The 20415-nt window shown below is 40.1% G+C and overlaps 1 protein-coding gene across 1 annotated transcript in view; it reads right to left on the reverse strand.

Annotated features, from left to right (window-relative positions):
• Window positions 1-19873, reverse strand: part of LOC140710771 (putative G antigen family E member 3) — a 99355-nt gene extending 79482 nt beyond the window's left edge. Inside the window, exons 1-4 of the mRNA XM_073013202.1 lie at window positions 18984-19873; window positions 17972-18063; window positions 17494-17602; window positions 16626-16751 (exon numbers count right to left, since the gene is read on the reverse strand). Coding sequence (XP_072869303.1) covers window positions 16626-16751; window positions 17494-17602; window positions 17972-18055 — 319 coding nt within the window. The 5' untranslated portion in view covers window positions 18056-18063; window positions 18984-19873. The remainder of the gene's footprint in view (window positions 1-16625; window positions 16752-17493; window positions 17603-17971; window positions 18064-18983) is intronic.
• Window positions 19874-20415: the final 542 nt, after the last annotated feature.

Consider the following 20415-nt stretch of genomic DNA (forward strand, 5'->3'; position numbering starts at 1 on the left):
TGAGACTCCTCTCTTCTTCTCTTCCTTTATTACTTTGTGGTTAAGTGATTTCTCTGGTAGTATGTTTTAATTTGTTGCTTTTAATTTTTAGTGAATCTATTAAAAGATTTTTGTGCCATTGTTGTCATGAGACTTACACAAAATTGTATAGATATAACAAGTTATTTTAATGATACAACTTATATCACAAATAAAAATAGAAACAAATGAAGACAAAAACACACAAAATGTCTACACTGTAACTCCACCTCCTCCCCATTTTGCTGAGGTTGGGGGATACCACCATGTTAAGACCAGAAGTTATTATTCTTTAGTTACAGGGAGAAAACAGGTTCAGAGAGTTAGAGGGTCTTGCCAAGAGCCACTTCTTCCTCTGTTAGTGTTCTCAGCTTTTCTTCCATTCATCACCCACTTCATTGGGATCCTGAACAGGAACTACCCACTCCCAATGCATGTGCCCATGTCTAGCAATTATAAATATATAACCCATAGATTGTCTGGATCAGTTGAGCTCATGCCCAATTCTGTCCCCAGAGATATTGCAGCTTCATGCTGGATGGAGATTGTTCCAGGCTGTCATATGGTCTGTGCCTTTGTTGCTGCTCTTACCACAGCATTCGGTGCTTTCCATGACCTAATCCTGACTACATTTTCATTCCCAGCCCCCTTTACTCTTCCATTCACAATTATTATTGACATTGGTTTTGGTGTAATATAGAACACATATGAATTCCAATCCTGGCCCTGACACTTAAGTCATTCTGCCATTAAGCCTCAGTTTCTTCATCTACAAAATAACAATAATCTTACCTACTTTGTAAGTTGCAGGGAAGATTAGTAAGCTAATGGATCTAAAACTCCTAACTCTCAGTACCTGGCCCACAGGCTACACTAAATAAATAGTTGTTATTATCTGTCACATATCTCTGTATCACTGGCACAGGAGAGGTCATGAGACAGGCACTCAGTAAGTGTGTGTAAGACTAAGAGGGAAATCTTGCAAAAGACTGGAAGAGTAAACTGTGGGAAATCACCCACCAAATGGAATCTGTGGCCAATGACTTTCTCTTTCGGTTCATTTTCCTTTTTTCAAGTCTTTTGCTTGTCTTAAGAAAGGATGTGGGTTGGTGAAGGAAACTCTAGGTAATGAGCAATTTGAGCACATATTTGTTCCAAGGAATATTGAATATTTAACCCTCTAGAGTGAGTAACTGTAGCTGAGGGAGAGAGGAGTCATAAGGAGCTGAATTAGTTGCGGCTTGCTTTTATTGCTTTCATTCTTCCAGTCCAAATAAATAACACTGTAAATGTATCACTGTCCCTAATATCTTACCTCCTAGGATCAGGAATAAATTTATTCATGGGGCCTAAGAATCTCAAGGTGCCCATTGAGATAGGACTGCCTCATATTACACGAAACTAATGGAGGGAGTCTGAGGTGGTGGGTTTTTTTTTTTTGTTTGTTTGTTTGTTTGTTTTCTTTCCCGGAGTCTTGCTCTGTCACCAGGCTGGAGTACAGTGATGCAATCTCAGCTCCTGCAACCTCTGCCACCCGGGTTCAAGCAATTCCCCTACCTCAGCCTCCTCCTGAGTAGCTGGGATTACAGGCACATGCCACTACTCCTGGTTTTGTATTTTAGTAGAGATGGGGTTTCACCATGCTGGCCAGGATGGTCTCGATCTCCTGATCTCGTGATCTGTCCACCTTGGCCTCCCAAAGTGCTGGGATTACAGGCATGAGCCACCGCACCTGGCCTGAGATTTTTTTTTTTAAGCCAAAGAGTAGGCTTTTTGAGGAACAGTGCTGCAAAAGATCTCAGTATTTGTACCTTTAGAAATTGTGATATGTACTCTCCACTTAAACATGTGTGATCCTGAGGTTTCTTGTGGCATGTGTAATCCAGTGGGGATAAAATAGGGTTACAGCCAATATTTCCCATTTTTGGACTACATTATTTGCTTATGTTGGTGCTTACCAAAAGAAATTACTAAATAAATTAGATTTCAGTTGCTGAAATTATCAGGGACTCTTCCTGAAATGTGTGTGTTTATAGGCCTTCCAGGAATAATATGCAACATAACATGTTTTAAATACAATCTTTGTGTTTCTAATATATGTTTTTATTTTCTTTGAGAGGATGGAAGAAGATCAGCAGTGGTAAAGTTCAAGGTTACCTCAGGCAAAAAAAAAAGTTAGTAGAATGCATGAGACAGAAATATATCAAGCCCGTGACACCTTATCAGGTTAACAGAAAAGCAAAAGCCTCCTTCTCATGTGATACAGATCAGAAGAGATTCAAATGTGAATGCCACTGCTGCCAGAGGTATATGGGAAACACTTCTGGGATCTCAAGCAGGAAGAAAGTAAACTTCCATTCTTCCTGGGGTAACCTAACACAAGAACTCAATCACTTGATGCTCAATTCTGAAACTATCCATCCAACCTACTCTCCTACAAGAAAGGGCAGAGGAAAGAAAGCCCAAAACAGAATAATCAGAAAAGCAAAATTACATTTCAGAGGCTCCTATAAACATAAGCAGAATAACTCTTGAGACTACCATCCTCAGGTAAAGGAAGATCAAAATAAATGGGATCATGAACGTCAACATTACCAATTGCTTGAGTGGAATCCTTTTGAAAACATGGTCAGGAGGAGTAACAGCATCCAGTTTTATGACAAAGAATCACATCAGCTGGCAATTCAATCCAATTGTGGCATCAGCATCTGTCCTCCAGTATTTTAGCATCACCCTGGCATATGCTGGAAGCAATTGCTCTTTGGCAATGGCAACAGGGTAGCAATGATTCTATACTCTTGGTAATATTGTTTTCATGGTGCAAGCTGTCATTTTCCCTCCTTAGGTTTCAGTCTTTCCTCCCTTACCATGTTGACAATAAGGTATAAAGCATCTATGCAGTGTTTCTGACTTCCTGTTTTTTAAATGGTTTCATTTCACTTTATTGATTGGATCCCAGAAGCACTAGGTCTGTTGAAATATACTTGTGTATGTGTGTGTGTTCACTTTTTATTTTGAAATTATAGATGCACAGGAAGTTGCAAAAAGAATACAACCTTCACCTAGTTTCCCCCAAGACAATTTATAGCTTACATAACTATAGTATCAAAATCAGGAAATTGACATTGGAACAATGTGTATGTAGTTCTGTGTCATTTTATCATATGTGGAGATATGTGTAATCACCAATCCAATCAAATTACAAAACTTTTTCATCACCACAAAGATCTTTCTCATGCTATCCCTTTGTAGTCACACTCACCACCATCCCAGCACAATTTCTAAGCTCAGGTAACAACTCAACTGTTCTCCATCTCTCTAATCATTTCATTTTAAGACTGTTACTTAAAAAAGAAACATGCAATATGTGTCCTTTTGGGGCTGGCCTTTTCCATTCAGCATAATGCTCTCAAGGTCCATACAATTTGTTGTGTGTATCAAAAGTTGCTGATTAGCATTCCATGGTATGGATATGCCATGGTTTCTTTATCCACTCGCCTCTTGGTGGACATGTTGGCTCTCAAATTTGGGCTATTACAAATAAAGCTTCTATGAACAAATCTTTTTGTGAACATTTGCTCTCATTTATAATAGCCAATTCAGCTGCTCTAATAGATATCTACTGATATCTCATTGGAAGTCTCTGTAGACCCCTCCAATACCTGTACCATCAAAACCCACTATTTTTCAACTCTACTCATTTTTTGTTAATGAATAGGAATTGCTTCATGGCTTGAAACAGTTTAGGTGGGAATATTCTGGTACTTTTGTTCAGAATCATCCCTACTAACACAATGAGCAAAGTAGTTGTTTTTAAGGATGCATTTTATTATACTCCAAAATAACCTCCATGAATTCTAATCCCTTGTATGCTATTTTAAAACTCTGCAATCATTTGCAAATTACACAAGTTCTTTGTGTCTCAGTGTTCTGATCTGAGAAAAAGGAATTGTAGTATTACCAAACACAGAGGACTTCAGCTATATGAACTAAATGCAATTATGTCAATAAAGTGTAAGAAATGCTTCATAGTATGTTAGTTAAATTAGTTATATATCTCTTAATCCTCTTACTAAAGATATTATGGAGGTACAGATGGTATTTTTTGAATGTCTGACATGATGATCAAACGAAACAAAATAGAAAAAGTTCTTAGAATAGTACAAACTATTAGATGTACCATTACACCTACTATGATATTTAAGATATCCCATAGTATGGTTTTCACAATAGTTTATCATTGCATTTATCAGATGATACCTTTTGAATCAAAAATATATATTAAATGAAAAATACTTTTATGCATCAGAAGCATAAACTCTGAAAATGTAATTTACTGTTTGAGACTTGGGAAATGGTACCCTAAATTTCACACTATACTGAGAACTGTGTCAGCTACTATGTGGATTTTCATAGAAAAATTTCTCATGTTCTAGCCATTGAATACCTCATAGCTGACTAGACAGATTTTCAATGTACGTAATTTTTTAAAAAGTCACACATACTGTGCATATGAAGGTAAATTCCATCTTATCTCCTGACAGGAATGGAAAAGATGTTCCTATTTATGCTACTTCCAAAAGATCAATTAGTTCAACAAACATTCATTGACACCTGCCAGCTTTCAAGCAATATCTTAGATTCTGAAGGTGGTGATATTGAGAAAGACTAACCAATCAATGTGTTAAATTCACAAATTGCATGGTATTTTAGAAAGTGCTAAGTGCTGTAGAAAAGGGGGGAGTCAAGCAAGGCAAGGGAAATTTGGAGTTTGACAAGGAACTGGGTGAGCTGCAGATTAAATTATTACACAGAGTGACCAGGGTAGGCTGCATTGAGAAAGTAACATTTTGATGAAGACGTGAAGGGGTAGAGGAGTCAGCCAAACAGATAAATGGGGTCAGAACTTTCCAGACAGATGAAACAGTTTGGAAAAAGTGTCAGAGGCAGAGCCTGCCTGACATAGCTCAGACGCTACAAGGACAACAGTGCAGCTGGGAGCAGGAATGAGGGCTGAACAGAAGGCAGGAGATGACAGGGTGACAAGGACAGGATCTTGTTGGACCTGGTAAGCTTTGACTCAGCAAGCTAGTCTGAAAAGAACAACCAAGGGGCATAAATACTGAAGGCAAGTCTGTGTGGGGTAGTCGAGTTCAGGCAAAGGAAGGCCATGGGAAGAACAGAGAAGAGGACATAGGGATAATCTGCATGTCTTTTATATATGTGTGTGTGTTCAATTTAACCTGCAGCTCATCCAGTTCCCTGTCAAACTCCAATACATATAATACATATACACACACACACATAATAGTGTGTGTGTATATATATATATACAATCTGCATGTCTTATAGTAACACACATATATGTGACATGCAGATTATCCCCCTTATATATCCCTTATATATATTTATACACATGCACACACATATAAAAGATATATATATACACACACATACACACATACAAACACACATAATGCTGAGTATCTCTGAGAAAAAGGTAAATGATTAATGAGTGATTATCAATTATTTGTCATGAAAAACAAAGATAAATACCTACACCCTCAACAATTTTTAATTAACCCAATGATTCCATGAGATCCATGCAGCAGGCATGAGCGTGCTATTAGCACTCCCACACAAGAGATACCAGACCAAATGGAAAGCTTCTGTATCTATTAAGCTGAGGCACTAGCACCAACATGCAGAAATTCATGCTGTGGGTGGAGGAATCTACTTCCTACTGCTTCATGCCCTGGGTGTTCTTACTGCCTTATATATTCCACAATGGAAACTAGAGAAGCAGGCAATCCAGAGCACCCAATGGTTGCAGAAAAAAGAAAGCCCCAAGAAAAGCTTGCTGTGTTTAGCCAAAGAACCAATCAATGCATGAGACATGTAATTGAGTAGCCCCAATTCTACATGCACCTTGAGATTCTCAGTCCTTACACACAAAACTATTCATGGTCCCTGAAGGGAAAAAGTACAGAAAACAAGCCCACTAGGCTTCCATCATGTTTATATTTGTCTATTAGAATACACTCTCTCTTCTGTGAAGGAACATGAGGTCCAGTAAAGCAGATGTGCTATCTGTTGTGGCCACTGCTTTATTCCCTATTCCTAGAGCAGGCCATGGCGCAGCACAGGCCCTCACTGCCTGCTTACTTCATTAAATGAATGAATGAATATGTAAATATGAAAGAGGATGGAGAGACAAGGCTAGAGGATGAAGCCAGTCATGAAGTCTGTGAGTGGCAAAGGAACTGGCTGTTCCTTTTTCCAAGAAGAGTTGCAAGTCTTATGCTCATTATTTCACCTAGGTCTCTCAACAGACCTTCAAGCTAAGTACTCTAATCCTCCTTTGACATTTCAAGGGAATAAAGATGTCGTCATGTACCCATGTTCTTTCCTCTCTGCTCTACCCTTTTACATGCTGGGTTAAACCTCAAAGTGGTCTCAAGATAGCTATACTTTTTCCAGGCCTCATGGATCAAAATGTTTATATCCCTAAGCAAAAGAAAAATTTGTGCGTCTGATATTTTCTAGGAGCAAAAAATTATTTCACAGGAGTCCCCAGGATATATTTTCTTCTTTCACCTAGGCCAACACTGGGTCACATACCCATTTCTCAAGATAGAAAGGACGACCATTAGTCTGAGATGGAAAGATTTTGGAATACAATGGATGCTGCAGAGTCAAGCACAATATTCCCTACACCAGCATATACACTGTTGTGAGAGGCTTTGTGTGTGTAGGAGGAAGGCAGGGAGAGTGAGACAAAGAGAGCCTGTAGCAGGATAGATTTCAAAGTGCAACATTGCGCACTGAGCAAAAACAGACTGAATGTTTTGATATGCTGCTTATTCCCACTTTATAGGTGAAGAAGTTGAAACTCAGATTATTAAGTGATTAGCTCCAGATCACATAGCTCTTCTAAGAAGAGCCAGGTATTCCACAGAGGAGTCCACTTTCCTAATCTCCAAGCTCTACAGGTTCTATAGGCTGTGAGATGTTGTCTCCCTTAGCCATGCTGAGCCTCAGATTCCTCATCTGTATAAAAGAGATAAGGGAAATACGTACTCTACATGGACACTGTGAGACTTAAGTGAGACAATACATGTAAAACACTTGGGAACCCAGTAGATTTAGTAAACAGTAGCTCTTCCCATCATTGAATCTATTATACAACATCCACCACTTGGATGACACACAGACACTCACCTAAATGAGCAAACAATTACTGAGGGCTGGAGGTAGGATCCTCTGGGGGAGGGGACATTGTCAGGACAGGAAAGACTACTGATGCTACAGATCCCACAGCAAAATGTCACAAAATCTCCTGTGAAAACTTCTACCATTTCCCTAAGGATGCTGTGTGGGCATCACCCTCCTCCATGACATTTTCTTCAGCAATATCCTTCATTCAGTCTCTGGCCATCAGATCTCACCTCCCCAGCTCCCTGGTCCCAGGCCCAGCCACAATCTCTATTCAGGACTGTAACAAGGTATCTCTTCAGTGAATTATGGAATGCAGGCCCATTTTGATGGCAGATTTGAGGTTGAGGGAGTAAGAGTCCATCAAACCTTTGTTATGAATGAAAATCACGTGGAGAATGTACAACTACTAGATGCTCCCGGTCAAAGTGTGGGACAACAGTCACAAACCCTAGTGAATTCATGCACAGGGATTTGCTATGGTCACTCATTACTAATATATTATTTTTAATTATTAGTAATAGGTATAGTAGTTATACTTTGTTATCAAGTACTATCATGCTAGCAATAAATGAACTCTAGGCATTCTGTGAGGTAGGTCATCATCTACTTAGAGAATACTTCTCTGACATGCCTCTAAAATATTTTCAGCAGGTGGTAGTCATTTATAATTATCATAAAATATTTCTAGCATATTTTCTATGAAGATATATAATTGCACTTCCTGGGTAGTGTCATGTAACTAGTTGTGGCCTACATAAACAGAAGTAATTCATATCATATCTGAGACCGAGTATTTAATTTCTAGGGCAAGACTCTCCAGAGCATTCTCTTTTCTTCTGGCACAGTGACCAGTAATATTCAAGATGGTGGCTGTTTTGTTAATTGTGGTACCTAAATAACTACAAATACCACATTACCACTCTTGTTTAATGATGTATGTGTAGTGTGGTTAAGAAAAATCCTATCTATCTACCACTGAGCTTGTGGGTTTGTTTCTGTAGCACAAGCAAGTCTGTCCTTTATGATACACTGTCCCCTCGATAGTTATTTTCTGTCCTTTCACTCAATTATTTCCTGTGTTGGCAGAATTCTAAAGATGGCCTTTCAAGATTCATGTCTCCTGGTTATTCAATCAAATGTCTATCTAGATGCTGCTTTAAAGGGATTTTACAGATGTAATTAAAGTCCCCAGTGAGTTGACCTTGAAACACAGATTTTTTTGGGGGGTGGGCCTGACCTCTTTAGGTGAGTCCTTTAAAAGCTGAGTTTTCTCTAGCTGGTGGCACTGGGGGAAATTAGAGAGATTTGAAGCATAAAAACTTGAGGAACCATTGCAGGCTTGAATATGGAAGAGGCCACCTAATGAGGAATATGGATAGCTTCTAGAAGCTAAAATCAGCACTCAGATGATAGCCAAGGAACTGAGGACAGTCCTACAATCACAACGAACTGAGTTTTTCCAAAAACAGGAATGAACTTGGAAGAAGACTGCAAGTTCCACATGAAAACACAGTAAGTGGACATCTTGATTTCAATGACGGTGGACCAGTCTTCTAACCTACACAACTGTGAGTTAATAAATGGGTGTTGTTTGAAGCCATTAAATGTGTAGTAATTTGTAATGAAACAATACATTTCCCTTGTAGCATTCATCACAATCACGCATTTTCCTATTCATTCATTTTTTTAATGTTCTAACTTTTCCACTAAAATAAAAGGAGTAGTTTTTCTTGTCTTGCCGCCCATCTAAGCCTTGAAATTATTTTGTGGTCATTTCCTTTTGTTCTCCTGGCTCAAGAATTAACCATAACAAATGAGAGTGAGAAACAAAAAGAAGCTATTAGCCAAGTCACAATTTATCTTGGCTTTTATGTACTCTCAGAAATAACAAAAATTATGTAAATTATTGCCTCAACCTAAATTTATTTTTGGGACCAAAATATAAGGATTTTCCCTTATCATCCAGAAAGCATCTCCTTCTCACATCACTATAAAAAAGTCATAAACCATACCCCTTCCCCATCTTGGAAAGGAGTAGGGGAGTGGGGTGAAATCTTAAGAAACAGATTTTTCAGATAAAATTCAACATCCCTTCATGTTAAAAACTCTTGATAATCTAGGTATTGAAGGAACATACCTCAAAATAATAATAGTGATACATGACAAACCCACAGCCAATATCATATTGAATGGGCAAAAGCTGGAAGCATTCTTCTTCAAAACCAGCACACGGATGCCCTCTCTTACCATCCTATTCAACATAGTATTGATGTTCTCGTCAGGGCAATGATTCAGGTAAGAGGAAGAAATAAAGGGTACTCAAATAGGAAGAGAAGAAGTCAAATTACCTTTGTTTGCAGATGACATGATCCTATATCTAGAAAACCCCATCATCTCAGCCCAAAAGCATCTTTAGGTGATAAGCAACTTCAGCAAAGTCTCAGGATACAAAATTAATGCACAAAAATTGCTAGCATTCCTAAACACCAACAACAGGCAGAGAGCCAAATCATGAATGAACTCCCAATCACAATTGCTACAAAGAGTATAAAATACCTAGAATACAGCTAACGAGGGAAGTGAATAACCTCTTCAAGGAGAACTACAAACCACTGCTCAAGGGAATGAGAGATGACACAAACAAATAGAAAAATACACCGTGTGTGTGGATAGGAAGAATCAATATTGTGAAAATGGCCATACTGCCCAAAATGATTCACAGACTCAAAGCTATTCCCATTAAACTACCACTGACATTCTTCACAGAATTAGAAAAAAGCTATTTTAAAATTCATATGGAACCAAAAAAAAAAAAGAGCCTATATAGCCAAGACAACTCTAAGCAAAAAAGAACAAAGCTGGAGGCATCACGTTACCAGACTTCAAACTGTACTACAAGGCTAGAACAACCAAAACAGCATGGTACTGGTACAAAAAGACACACATAGACCAATGAAACAGAATAGGGAACTCAGAAATAAGACCACACACCTACAACCATCTGATCCTCAACAAACCTGACAAAAACGAGCAATGGGGAAAGGGCTCTCTATTGAATAAATGGTGCTGGGAGAACTGGATAGTCATGCCAAAAATTAAAACTGGACTCCTTCCTTACACCTTATACAAAAATTAACTCAAAGTGGATTAAAGACTTAAACGTAAAACCCAAAACTCTAAACACCCTAGAAGAAAATACATTCAGGACACAGGCACGGGAAAGTATTTCATGATGAAAAGGCCTAAAGCAATTGCAACAAAAGCAAAACTTTATAAATAGGATCTAATTACACTAAAGAGCTTCTGCACAGCAAAAGAAACTATCAACAGAGCAAACAGATAACCTACAGATTAGGAGAAAATTTTTGCAATCTATCCATCTGACAAAGATCTAATATCCATAGGCTACAGGAACTTTAACAAATTTACAAGAATAAAACAAAACCCCATTAAAAAGTGGGCAGAGGACATGAACAGACACTTCTCAAAAGAAGGTATTCATGAGGTATTCATGTAGCCAACAAACAAATGAAAAAAGCTCAACATCACCAATTATTAGAGAAATGTAAATCAAAACCACAACCAGATACCATCTCATGCCAGTCAGAATGGTGATTATTAAGAAGTCAAGAAATAAGAAATGCTGGCAAGGATGAAGAGAAACAGGACTGCTTTTACACTGTTGGTGGGAATGTAAATTAATTCAACCATTGTGGAAGACAGTGTGGCAATTCCTCAAAGATCTAGAACCAGAAATACCATTTGACCCAGCAAACCCATTATTGGGTATGTCCCCAAAGGAATATAACTCCTTCTATTATAAAGATACATGCATGCATATGTTCACTGCAAAACTAGTCACAATAACAAAAACATGGAATAAACCCAAATGCCCATCGAAGATAGACTGGATAAAGAAAATGTGGTACATATATACCATGGAATACTATGCAGCTATAAAAAGGAATGAGATCATATCCTTTGCAAGAAAATGGATGGAGCTGGAAGCCGTTATCCCTAGCAAACTAATGCAGGAACAGAAAACCAAACACCACGTTCTCACTTATAAGTGGGAGCTGAACGATGAGAACACACGGACACATGGGAGGAACAACACACACTGGGGCCTGTCGGCAGGAGCAGGGGCAGGGAAAGCATCCAGAAGAATAGCTAATGGATGCTGGGCTTAATACCTAGGTGATGGTTGATCTGCGCAGCAAACCACCATGGCACACGTTTACCTATGTAACAAACCTGCACATGTATCCTAGAACTTAAAATAAAAGTTGAATAAAATAAAAAGAAGAAACAGATTTATCAGGCTGGACATGGTGACTCACACCTGTAATCCCAGCACTGTGGGAAGCCAAGGTAAGAGAATCATTTGAGCCCAGGAGTTCGACACCACCCTGGCCAACATGGCGAAACCCTGTCTCTACTAAAACTAAAAAAAAAAAAAAAAAAAAAAAAAAAAATTGCTGGGCATGGTGGTGCATGCCTGTAGTCCCAGCTACTATCCTCTGGCTGAGGCCAGAGGATCACTTGAACTTGGGAGGCGGATGTTGCAGGAAACTGAGATCGTGCCACTGCATTTCAGTCTGGGCGACAGGGGGGGACTTTGTCTCAAAAATAAATAAATAAAAATTAGTGACAAGGGATCTGGCAAGATGGCCGAATAGGAAGAGCTCCAGTCTGCAGCTCCCAGGGAGACCAATCCAGAAGGCAGGTGATTTCTGCATTTCCAACTGAGGTACTCTGTTCATCCCACTGGGACTGGTTAGGTAGTGGGTGCCGCCCACGGAGGGCAAGCAGAAAGACAGTAGGGCATCACCTCACCCAGGAAGTACAAGGAGCTGGAGGGCCTCCCTTTCCCAGGCAAGGGAAGCCGTGAGCTTGGAACCACAGCATGACAGACCCCTTCACTCCACTAGAAAGGGGGCTGAAGCCAGGGAACCAGTGGTCTTGCTCAGCGGATCCCACTCCCATGGAGCCCAGCAAGGTAAGAACCACTGGCTTGAAATTCTCACTGCCAGCACAGCAGGCTGAAGTCGACCTGGAAGGCTCGAACTTGGTGGGAGGAGGGGCATCCGCCATTACTAAGGCTTGAGTAGGCAGTTTTCCCCTGACAGTGTTAAGGAGGCCAGGAAGTTCGGACTGAGCAGAACTCACCACAGCTTGGCAAAGTGGGTGTGGCCAGACTGCCTCTCTAGATTCCTACTCACTGGGCACGGCATCTCTGAAAGAAAAGCAGCAGCCCCATTCACGGGCTTATAGTAAAACTCCCATCTACCTGGGACAGAGCACCTGTGGGAAGGGGCAGCTGTGGACGCAGCTGCAGCAGACTTAAATGTTACTGCCTGCCGGCTCTGAAGGGAGTAGCAGATTCTGACAAGGAGGTTTCTCCCACTCGAGCTCTGCTAAGGAACAGACTGCCTCCTTAAGTGGGTCCTTGACTCCCATGCCTCCTGACTGGGAGAGACCTCCCAGCAGGGGTCAACAGATATCTCATACAGGACAGCTCTGACTGGCATCAGGGCGGTACCGCCTGGGAAAAAGCTTCCAGAGCACAGAGCAAGAAGCAATCTTTGCTGTTCTGCAGCCTCCACTGGTGATACCCAGGAAAACGATCTGGAGAGGACTTCCAGCAAACTGCAGCAGACCTGCAGAAGATGGGCCTGACTGTTAGAAGAAAAACTAAAAAACAGAAAGCAGTAACATCAACAAAAGGACCCCCACACAAAAACCTCATCGAAAGGTCATCAGCCTAAAAGATCAAAGGTAGATACATTCACAAAGATGAGGAAAAGCCAGCGCAAAAATCCTGAAAATTCCAAAAACCAGAATGCCTCTTCTCCTCCAAATGATTGCAACTCCTCTCCAGCAAGGGCACAGAACTGGACGGAGAATGAGTTTGACAAATTGACAGAAGTAGGCTTCAGAAGATGGGTAACAACAAACTCCTCAGAGCTAAAACAGCATTTTCTAATCCAATGTAAGGAAGCTAAGAACCTTGATAAAAGGCTACAGGAACTGATAACTAGAATAACCAGTTTAGAGAAGAACATAAATAACCTGATAGAGCTTAAAAACACAGGACGAGAATTTCGTGAAGCATACACAAGTATCAACAGCTGAAATGATCAAGCAGAGGAAAGGATATCAGAGATTGAAGACCAACTTACTAAAATAAGGCATGAAGACAAGATTACAGAAGGAAAAATGAGAAGAAATGAACAAAGCCTCCAAGAGATATAGGACTATGTGAAAAGACCAAACCTACAATTGATTGGGGTCCCTGAAAGTAACGAGGAGAACGGAATCAAGCTGGAAAACACACTTAGGATATATTATTCAGGAGAACTTCCCCAACCTAGCAAGACAGGCCAACATTCAAATTCAGGAAATACAGAGAACACTACTCTGTTGCTCCTTGGGAAGAGCAACTTCAAGACAAATAATAATCAGATTCCCCAAGGTTGAAACAATGGAAAAAATTTTAAGGGCACCCCGAGAGAAAGGTAAGGTTACCTACAAAGGGAAGCACATCAGACAAACAGTGGATCTCTCTACAGAAACCCTACAAGCCAGAAGAGAGTGGGGGCCAATATTCAACATTCATAAAGAAAAAAATTTTCAACCCAGAATTTCATATCCAGCCAAACTAAGCTTCATAAGGGAAGGAGAAATAAAATCCTTTACAGAACATCAAATGCTGAGGGATTTTATCACTGTCAGGCCTGACTTATGAGGGCTCCTGAAGGAAGCACTAAACGTGAAAAGGAAAAACCAGTACATAACCTGAACAGACCAATAACAAGCAACAAGATCAAAGCCATAATAAAAGTCTTCCAGTAAAGAAATTCCCAGACCTCATGGCTTCACTACTGAATTCTACCCAACATTTAAAGAGGGACTAATATCAATCCTACTCAAACTATTTTGAAAAATAGAGGAGGGAATAGTTTCAAACTCATTCTATCAGGCCAGTATTACCCTGATACCAAAACCAGACAAAGACACATCAAAAAAAGAAAACTACAGGGCAAAACCACTGGTGAATATTGATGCAGAAATCCTCAACAGAATACTAGCAAATCACATTCAACAATACATTAGAAAGAATAATCATCATGACCAAATGAGATTTATCCCTAGGATGGAAGGATGGTTCGACATATGCAAATTAATATATGTGATAATGCATATCAATGGAATAATGGATACAAATCACACAATCATTTCAATTGATGCTGAAAAGCATTTAATAAAACTCAGTACGTCATCATAATACAAAGCCTCAAAACACCAGGGAAAGAAGGAACATACTTCAATGTAATAAAAGCCATATACCACAGACCCACAGCTAGTATTGAAGTGGCCTCATTGTCTGGGGTAACACCCAGAGTTCTTGATCTCACAGCCAAGGAAATCAAGGACATGGGCACACCAAGAGTGAGGTTTAGAGCAGAAAGTTAATACGAGAAACAAAGAGAACAGTTTTGTACTACAGAGAGGGGTCCCAGAAAAAAACAGTTACCATCCTGCAGTGAAATGCAGGGGTTTTTACAGATGAGCTACAGGGGAGGCAGTATCTGATCACCTACATAATGTAAACATAACCCGTTAGGACCAGGTGTACCATCTGCATAGGGTGTGAATCTCTGGCAGCCCCCACCCTAATCTTTTATTATGCAGGCGGGTCCTCAGCCTGAGCTACAACATGTTGCTCATTTCGTACGTACCGTGCATATGCTAAAAAACGGGAGATGGAAAGCCCATGGTGGACATGCCTGGCCCCACGTGGCCTTTTCTATCAGTGCAGCTGTTGGCATCCCCCATGAAAGCTTCCAGCTTCCTATCTATCTATGATAGAAAATCAATGTACCAACATTTTATCTCCATGTACCATCTCAAACACAGGATTTAAATGTTCAAAAAAGATACAATTCTCAAGACTATTAAAGATCCAGAAATAAATTTAACAAAAATGTGCAAGGATTCCTTGCAGAAAACTGTAAAACTTTATTAAGAGAATGCTATCAGTCAAATTTCCAGCATAACAATAATATTCTTGGTTTCAGTCTTCATTTCTCTTGGTGTAAACCTATGGTTGCGCATCACCTAAAACATAAATATACAATTAGGACCCGTTACTCAGCAGATTTTTATTCATATGACACTAGAGGTATACAACTACCATGTTGATGAACTAATATCAGAACCCTGAGGGTGACCCTTTAGCCTACATCCAGTTAGCCTCTGAATAAACTCTGAAGGTAGACTTCCAGGCCTATTAACAATATTTTTAATTCATGCCACTTTTTCTAGTAGAATAAGGACACAAAGAGACTGTTCAACGTCAGAATGAATTCAATCACGTGAATCTATTTGTATGTATAAGTGGAAAGCAAAAAAAAAAAAAAAAAAAAAAGCATACACTTTCAATTAAAATTCAACGAAACAAAATCCTAAGGGAAAAAGATATTTTTAAAGTATCATTTAAACATTTTGATATGAAATAACACTCTGAATACAGAATATGTTTAGAACTCCCTAGGTGAAGGAAATAGAAAAGTCAGTATTACATTTGTTTTGTGTCTCTTGTGAAAAAGTGTAAAAACGTTACTTTGGACTAGTTTAGCCATTATGCAGTTGCTTTAAGTAGGGCGAACATTTGTCCCTATATTCACCGGTCCTCCTGCCTCTTTACATGCCTAAAAGCAGTTCACTTTATACAGTAAAGTGAATACCCATGCTAGCTGTAAAACATTACCATCACAGTTAACATCACAAAATAAACTGATGCTTATTATAAACACGTTACATATTTGTTAAAAACAGACCTCTATAAAAATATCTGAAAATTACTGGCTGTTGGTTAAATCACTTACATACAAAAGTCAGAACATGTTTTCAAATCTTTTTTAAAAAATGACACATAAAATCGTATATATTTATCACGTATAACATGAAGCTTTAAAATATATATACACATTGTGAAATGGCTACATCAAGCTAATTAATATCTGCATTACTTGAAATACCTGTGAAGACACTCGGTATCTACTCTCTTAGCATGTTTCATATCTTTCATATCATAATCCAATTAACTTTGACCCAATTTTTCTCCATCTCTTGAAGTCCTGGCCTCAAGTGATCCTTCTGCCTCGGCCTCCCAAAGTGCTGGAATTAAAACCATGAGCCAGCACACCTGGCCCTCTATCTCTAATAGTGTGTAAGGCAGCCATTTGGGGTGTGAACTACCTTCAAACAATGTTTAGACGTGAAGTAAGATATTAAAGTAGCAGTAATTTTACCTCTGTGTCACAAAAAATATAATATTGTGAAAACAGACACCCTCTAGTTTGCATCTTAATTGAACAACATACCTGCTTCCAGCACTTTAGTGGGATCAGAAGTGGGCAGAGTCCCCTCCCTGACATCAGGACCATCTCCAGGCTCATCCTCTATCTTAAGCAGAGCCAGTTCCTGTTGAAAAGCTTCCACGTCAGGCCCTTAAAACATAAAAAGGTCATCAGTTTACAAATTAAAACGTGAACTATGAACGAGGAAATGATAATGTGTATTCCCTCATCATTATGAAATAAAACCTGTAGGCTAATTATTTCAGGAGTCTGTTGCCAGGAAAACAGGAAAGCAGAGATGTTCTAACATCACCCTTTCCTTTCCCAAGGCTGGCCCTAGACAACTTACTTGCCCCTTTTGTACTCATTTGCTCTTATTCTTATCACATTAAATCAGTGATTTCTTTGAGTCAGTCTGACTAGACTATGAGCTTTAGGCTACAGTTTGGCACTGAGGTTTCCAGCACTTAGTAACATGGCATGACGAAGCATTAATAAATGTGTATTAAAAAGTTTCTTAAAAAACACATGAGATGTCTGCAGATGGCAGACTAGGAAGCTACAAGGAGCCATTCTTCCACAGAAACATAAAATACAAAACAAACCAAAAAACAGAAAATGACTGAACAAACCATACAGGAGCTCTGGAAAACACTCACGGGCTTATGACAACCATGCAAGTACCCAATCAATAAAAAGCCTCTGTCAAAATGGTAGGAAAGTTTTGTGGCTTTCTATGTGTCCTTGTCCCACCCCTCCCCACAGCAGCAGCAGGAAATGTTTAAGATTCCTTCCTAATGTTTTCTGGCCTCCTGTTACAGGTATGTCATAAAGTATAATGCATAAATATACCTCCACCACCCACAAGCATTATTCTCCACTCTCCCTTCACCTTGAACAGCAGGTGCTCCTTCATTTTCGATCTCCCCACTAGGTGCAATACCCTGATTTTCAGTTGGTGCTTCCTCTTCTTGACGTTTTTCCTCAGTGGGCTGCTGGACCTAAGGGTGTAAGTGTGTGTGCGAATAAAAACTCAATAATATAAATACACAAATGTATATGTGCATCGAATCATAAATCTAAAGATATTCTTCCAACAGACGTATATATATATATACACACACACAGAGAGAGATAGAGAGGGACAGGGAGAGAGAGAGAGAGAGAGGGAGAGAAAGAGAGAGAGAAATATTCATATCCATACAGGTAACACCAGAATATAATATTCCTGAAACAAAGTTTCCTTCATGAGATGCAATCATCATTTTTTATCAGCATGGAACCCCTGGACCAGTGCATGCACACTAGCTCAAATATATTTTGTAAAATAAATTGTGTTAATAGAAAACATCAAATGTTAAAGGACTCACAATCACAGATTCAACCGGCTGGGAAGACTCTTGTTCATTTCCTCTTTCTGAGGATTGGGATCTTGTTCTTACACGCTCACTCATATTTCCCACTGAAAACAGAATATTGTTAGTTGGAAAAAGTGTGTAAGAACTTAGCTATATATAGGAACATTCCATGGCAAAATGGTGATTTGTACTTTTAAAATTTTGAATTTATCTTAATTTTGAAAATATTTTCAAAATAATTCACAGAGCAGTGATAAGTACTCATGCTTTCCAATCAAACTAAGGACAGATTTGTTTGTATCACAGTTGAAGAGGCACAGAAATCACCTTAACGCCATAGCAAAAGACAGAAGACATTTCTGAGTTTTGGTTTCACAATCAGACTCTCCATCATGAAGACATTTAGGAAAACACGGGCAGAGAATTGAAACGGAAATGACTACTGCTTTCGTCCCACTCTGATTTGCTAGGCCCATTTCACCCCCACACCCTTCCCAAAATCGAGTCTTGCTGGAAAGCACCGCCTCACCCATTCCTTCCCATGACGTTCACGGCGGAGGTGAGAAATTGTGAAACAGAGTGAACGTTATGCTCCTCACGGGACACCTCTGCCAGGCACTCTACAGACCTCAGGGCTGCAGTCACCAGCCCACAGCGTTCCCAGTTCCCAGGCCCCTTCCTTACCAAACACGCTGTCCCTTTCCGCGCCCCTACCTAGGAGTCTAGGAACTGTCCTGTCTCAGAGGGTTCCGGGAGTTTCCGGGACTCAGACACCTCTAACAGCACCCGCAGCACTCGCCCCATCTTCACGAGATCCCTCCCCTCTGTGGCCCACCTTCCTCCCTCGTCCCAGCCCAGCCACAATGAGGAGTCCCATGGTGGCATCTCGACCTGGGTGGAGCCGGACGAGGCCCTTTTCCCTCAGAAGCCACGGACTGTGCTGCAGGACCTGTCCAAAGCCAGCTGGCTCCTCCACACACTCACTCACAACTAAATTCCCAGGAAGACCGCTCTGTGGACCTACCGGCTGCGTCTCAATCAGTGAGAAAGAATCAAGATGGCGGAAAGAATGAAGACACGACCTCTCCTTGCAGAGCTCTGCGTGGACAGAAGGTGGGCAGCAAGGCGCATGCGCAACAACAGACACGCCTACCAACAGACATGCGCAGCAACAGGTCTGTGCAGCATGCGCACTGAGGGGGGCATTCGCCTCGTGACTGAAGCTTTCCTGCCTCTGTGGAGAACCTAAACCACCAGCGCTCCTGACATCGAAAATGAACTTGCAAAGCACTTTTCTTTTTCTCCCGCCCAACCTTTCTTTCCCTTCCAGTGGCTTTGGAGAAGATGAGTCCCAGCTTACTCTAATAATGTGTTTCAGAAAAATTCACCATCACAGAAATAAATCTTAAATATTTTAATACCTGTTTTATATACGCTTCCAGATATCATTTTCTTGCCTCCTTCACGAGTTTGCTGTCATGCTTGCAGTGGTGTTACCCACTCCAATACGATAAGACATTCATAGTTCTTGGTTGCATTACTGTACGTTCAAAATCATTGATCCAGCTGGACAACATTAAAGTGGTAGGAACTCAACCTTAGTTGTTGAATCCCGGTTTCACCCACTGTTTTGAAATGGCTCTTTTATCATCACCTACATCCCCACTCAATTTTGTATATAACTCTCTTAATTTTCTTCCACTGAGTTGTTTATACCTGTACCACTACTGCACTATTTTAATTGCTGTAGCTTAATGATATTTGAAATGTGAAGTAATGCTTGCCCTCCCTCACTGATTTCTCCTTTTCTATCAATTCTGACACATTGGTCTTTCAGATGAACTGCAGAATCATTTGATCAGGTACTAAAATATTCCTGTTGAGATACTAGTTACCATTTTTTTTTTTTTTTTTTTTTTGAGGCGGAGTCTCGCTCTGTCGCCCAGGCTGGAGTGCAGTGGCCGGATCTCAGCTCACTGCAAGCTCCGCCTCCCGGGTTCACGCCATTCTCCTGCCTCAAGACTCCCGAGTAGCTGGGACTACAGGCGCCCGCCACCTCGCCCGGCTAGATTTTTGTATTTTTTAGTAGAGACGGGGTTTCACCGGGTTAGCCAGGATGGTCTTGATCTCCTGACCTCGTGATCCGCCCGTCTCGGCCTCCCAAAGTCCTGGGATTAGTTACCATTTTTATATCACATGTTAACTCTGCGACAATAGCCATCTTTCTATTTTAGAATCTCTCAATCAAAAAAAAAAAAAAAAAAAAAAGCCACTCCTCAATTCCTCAAGTCTTTTAACACATCCCACACAATGACTGTGTTATTTGCTTCATATTACTTCTTCACATTCAAATTAAATTTATTCATGGGCATTTGTATTTTTCCATTCCATTGCTGACACGTGTTTGCTTTTACTCCACTGTGTTTTTCACACAAGTCAAACAATCTCTGTTTGCA

The sequence above is a fragment of the Chlorocebus sabaeus genome, chromosome X, assembly GCF_047675955.1.
Source record: "Chlorocebus sabaeus isolate Y175 chromosome X, mChlSab1.0.hap1, whole genome shotgun sequence".
Taxonomy (NCBI): Eukaryota; Metazoa; Chordata; class Mammalia; order Primates; family Cercopithecidae; genus Chlorocebus; species Chlorocebus sabaeus.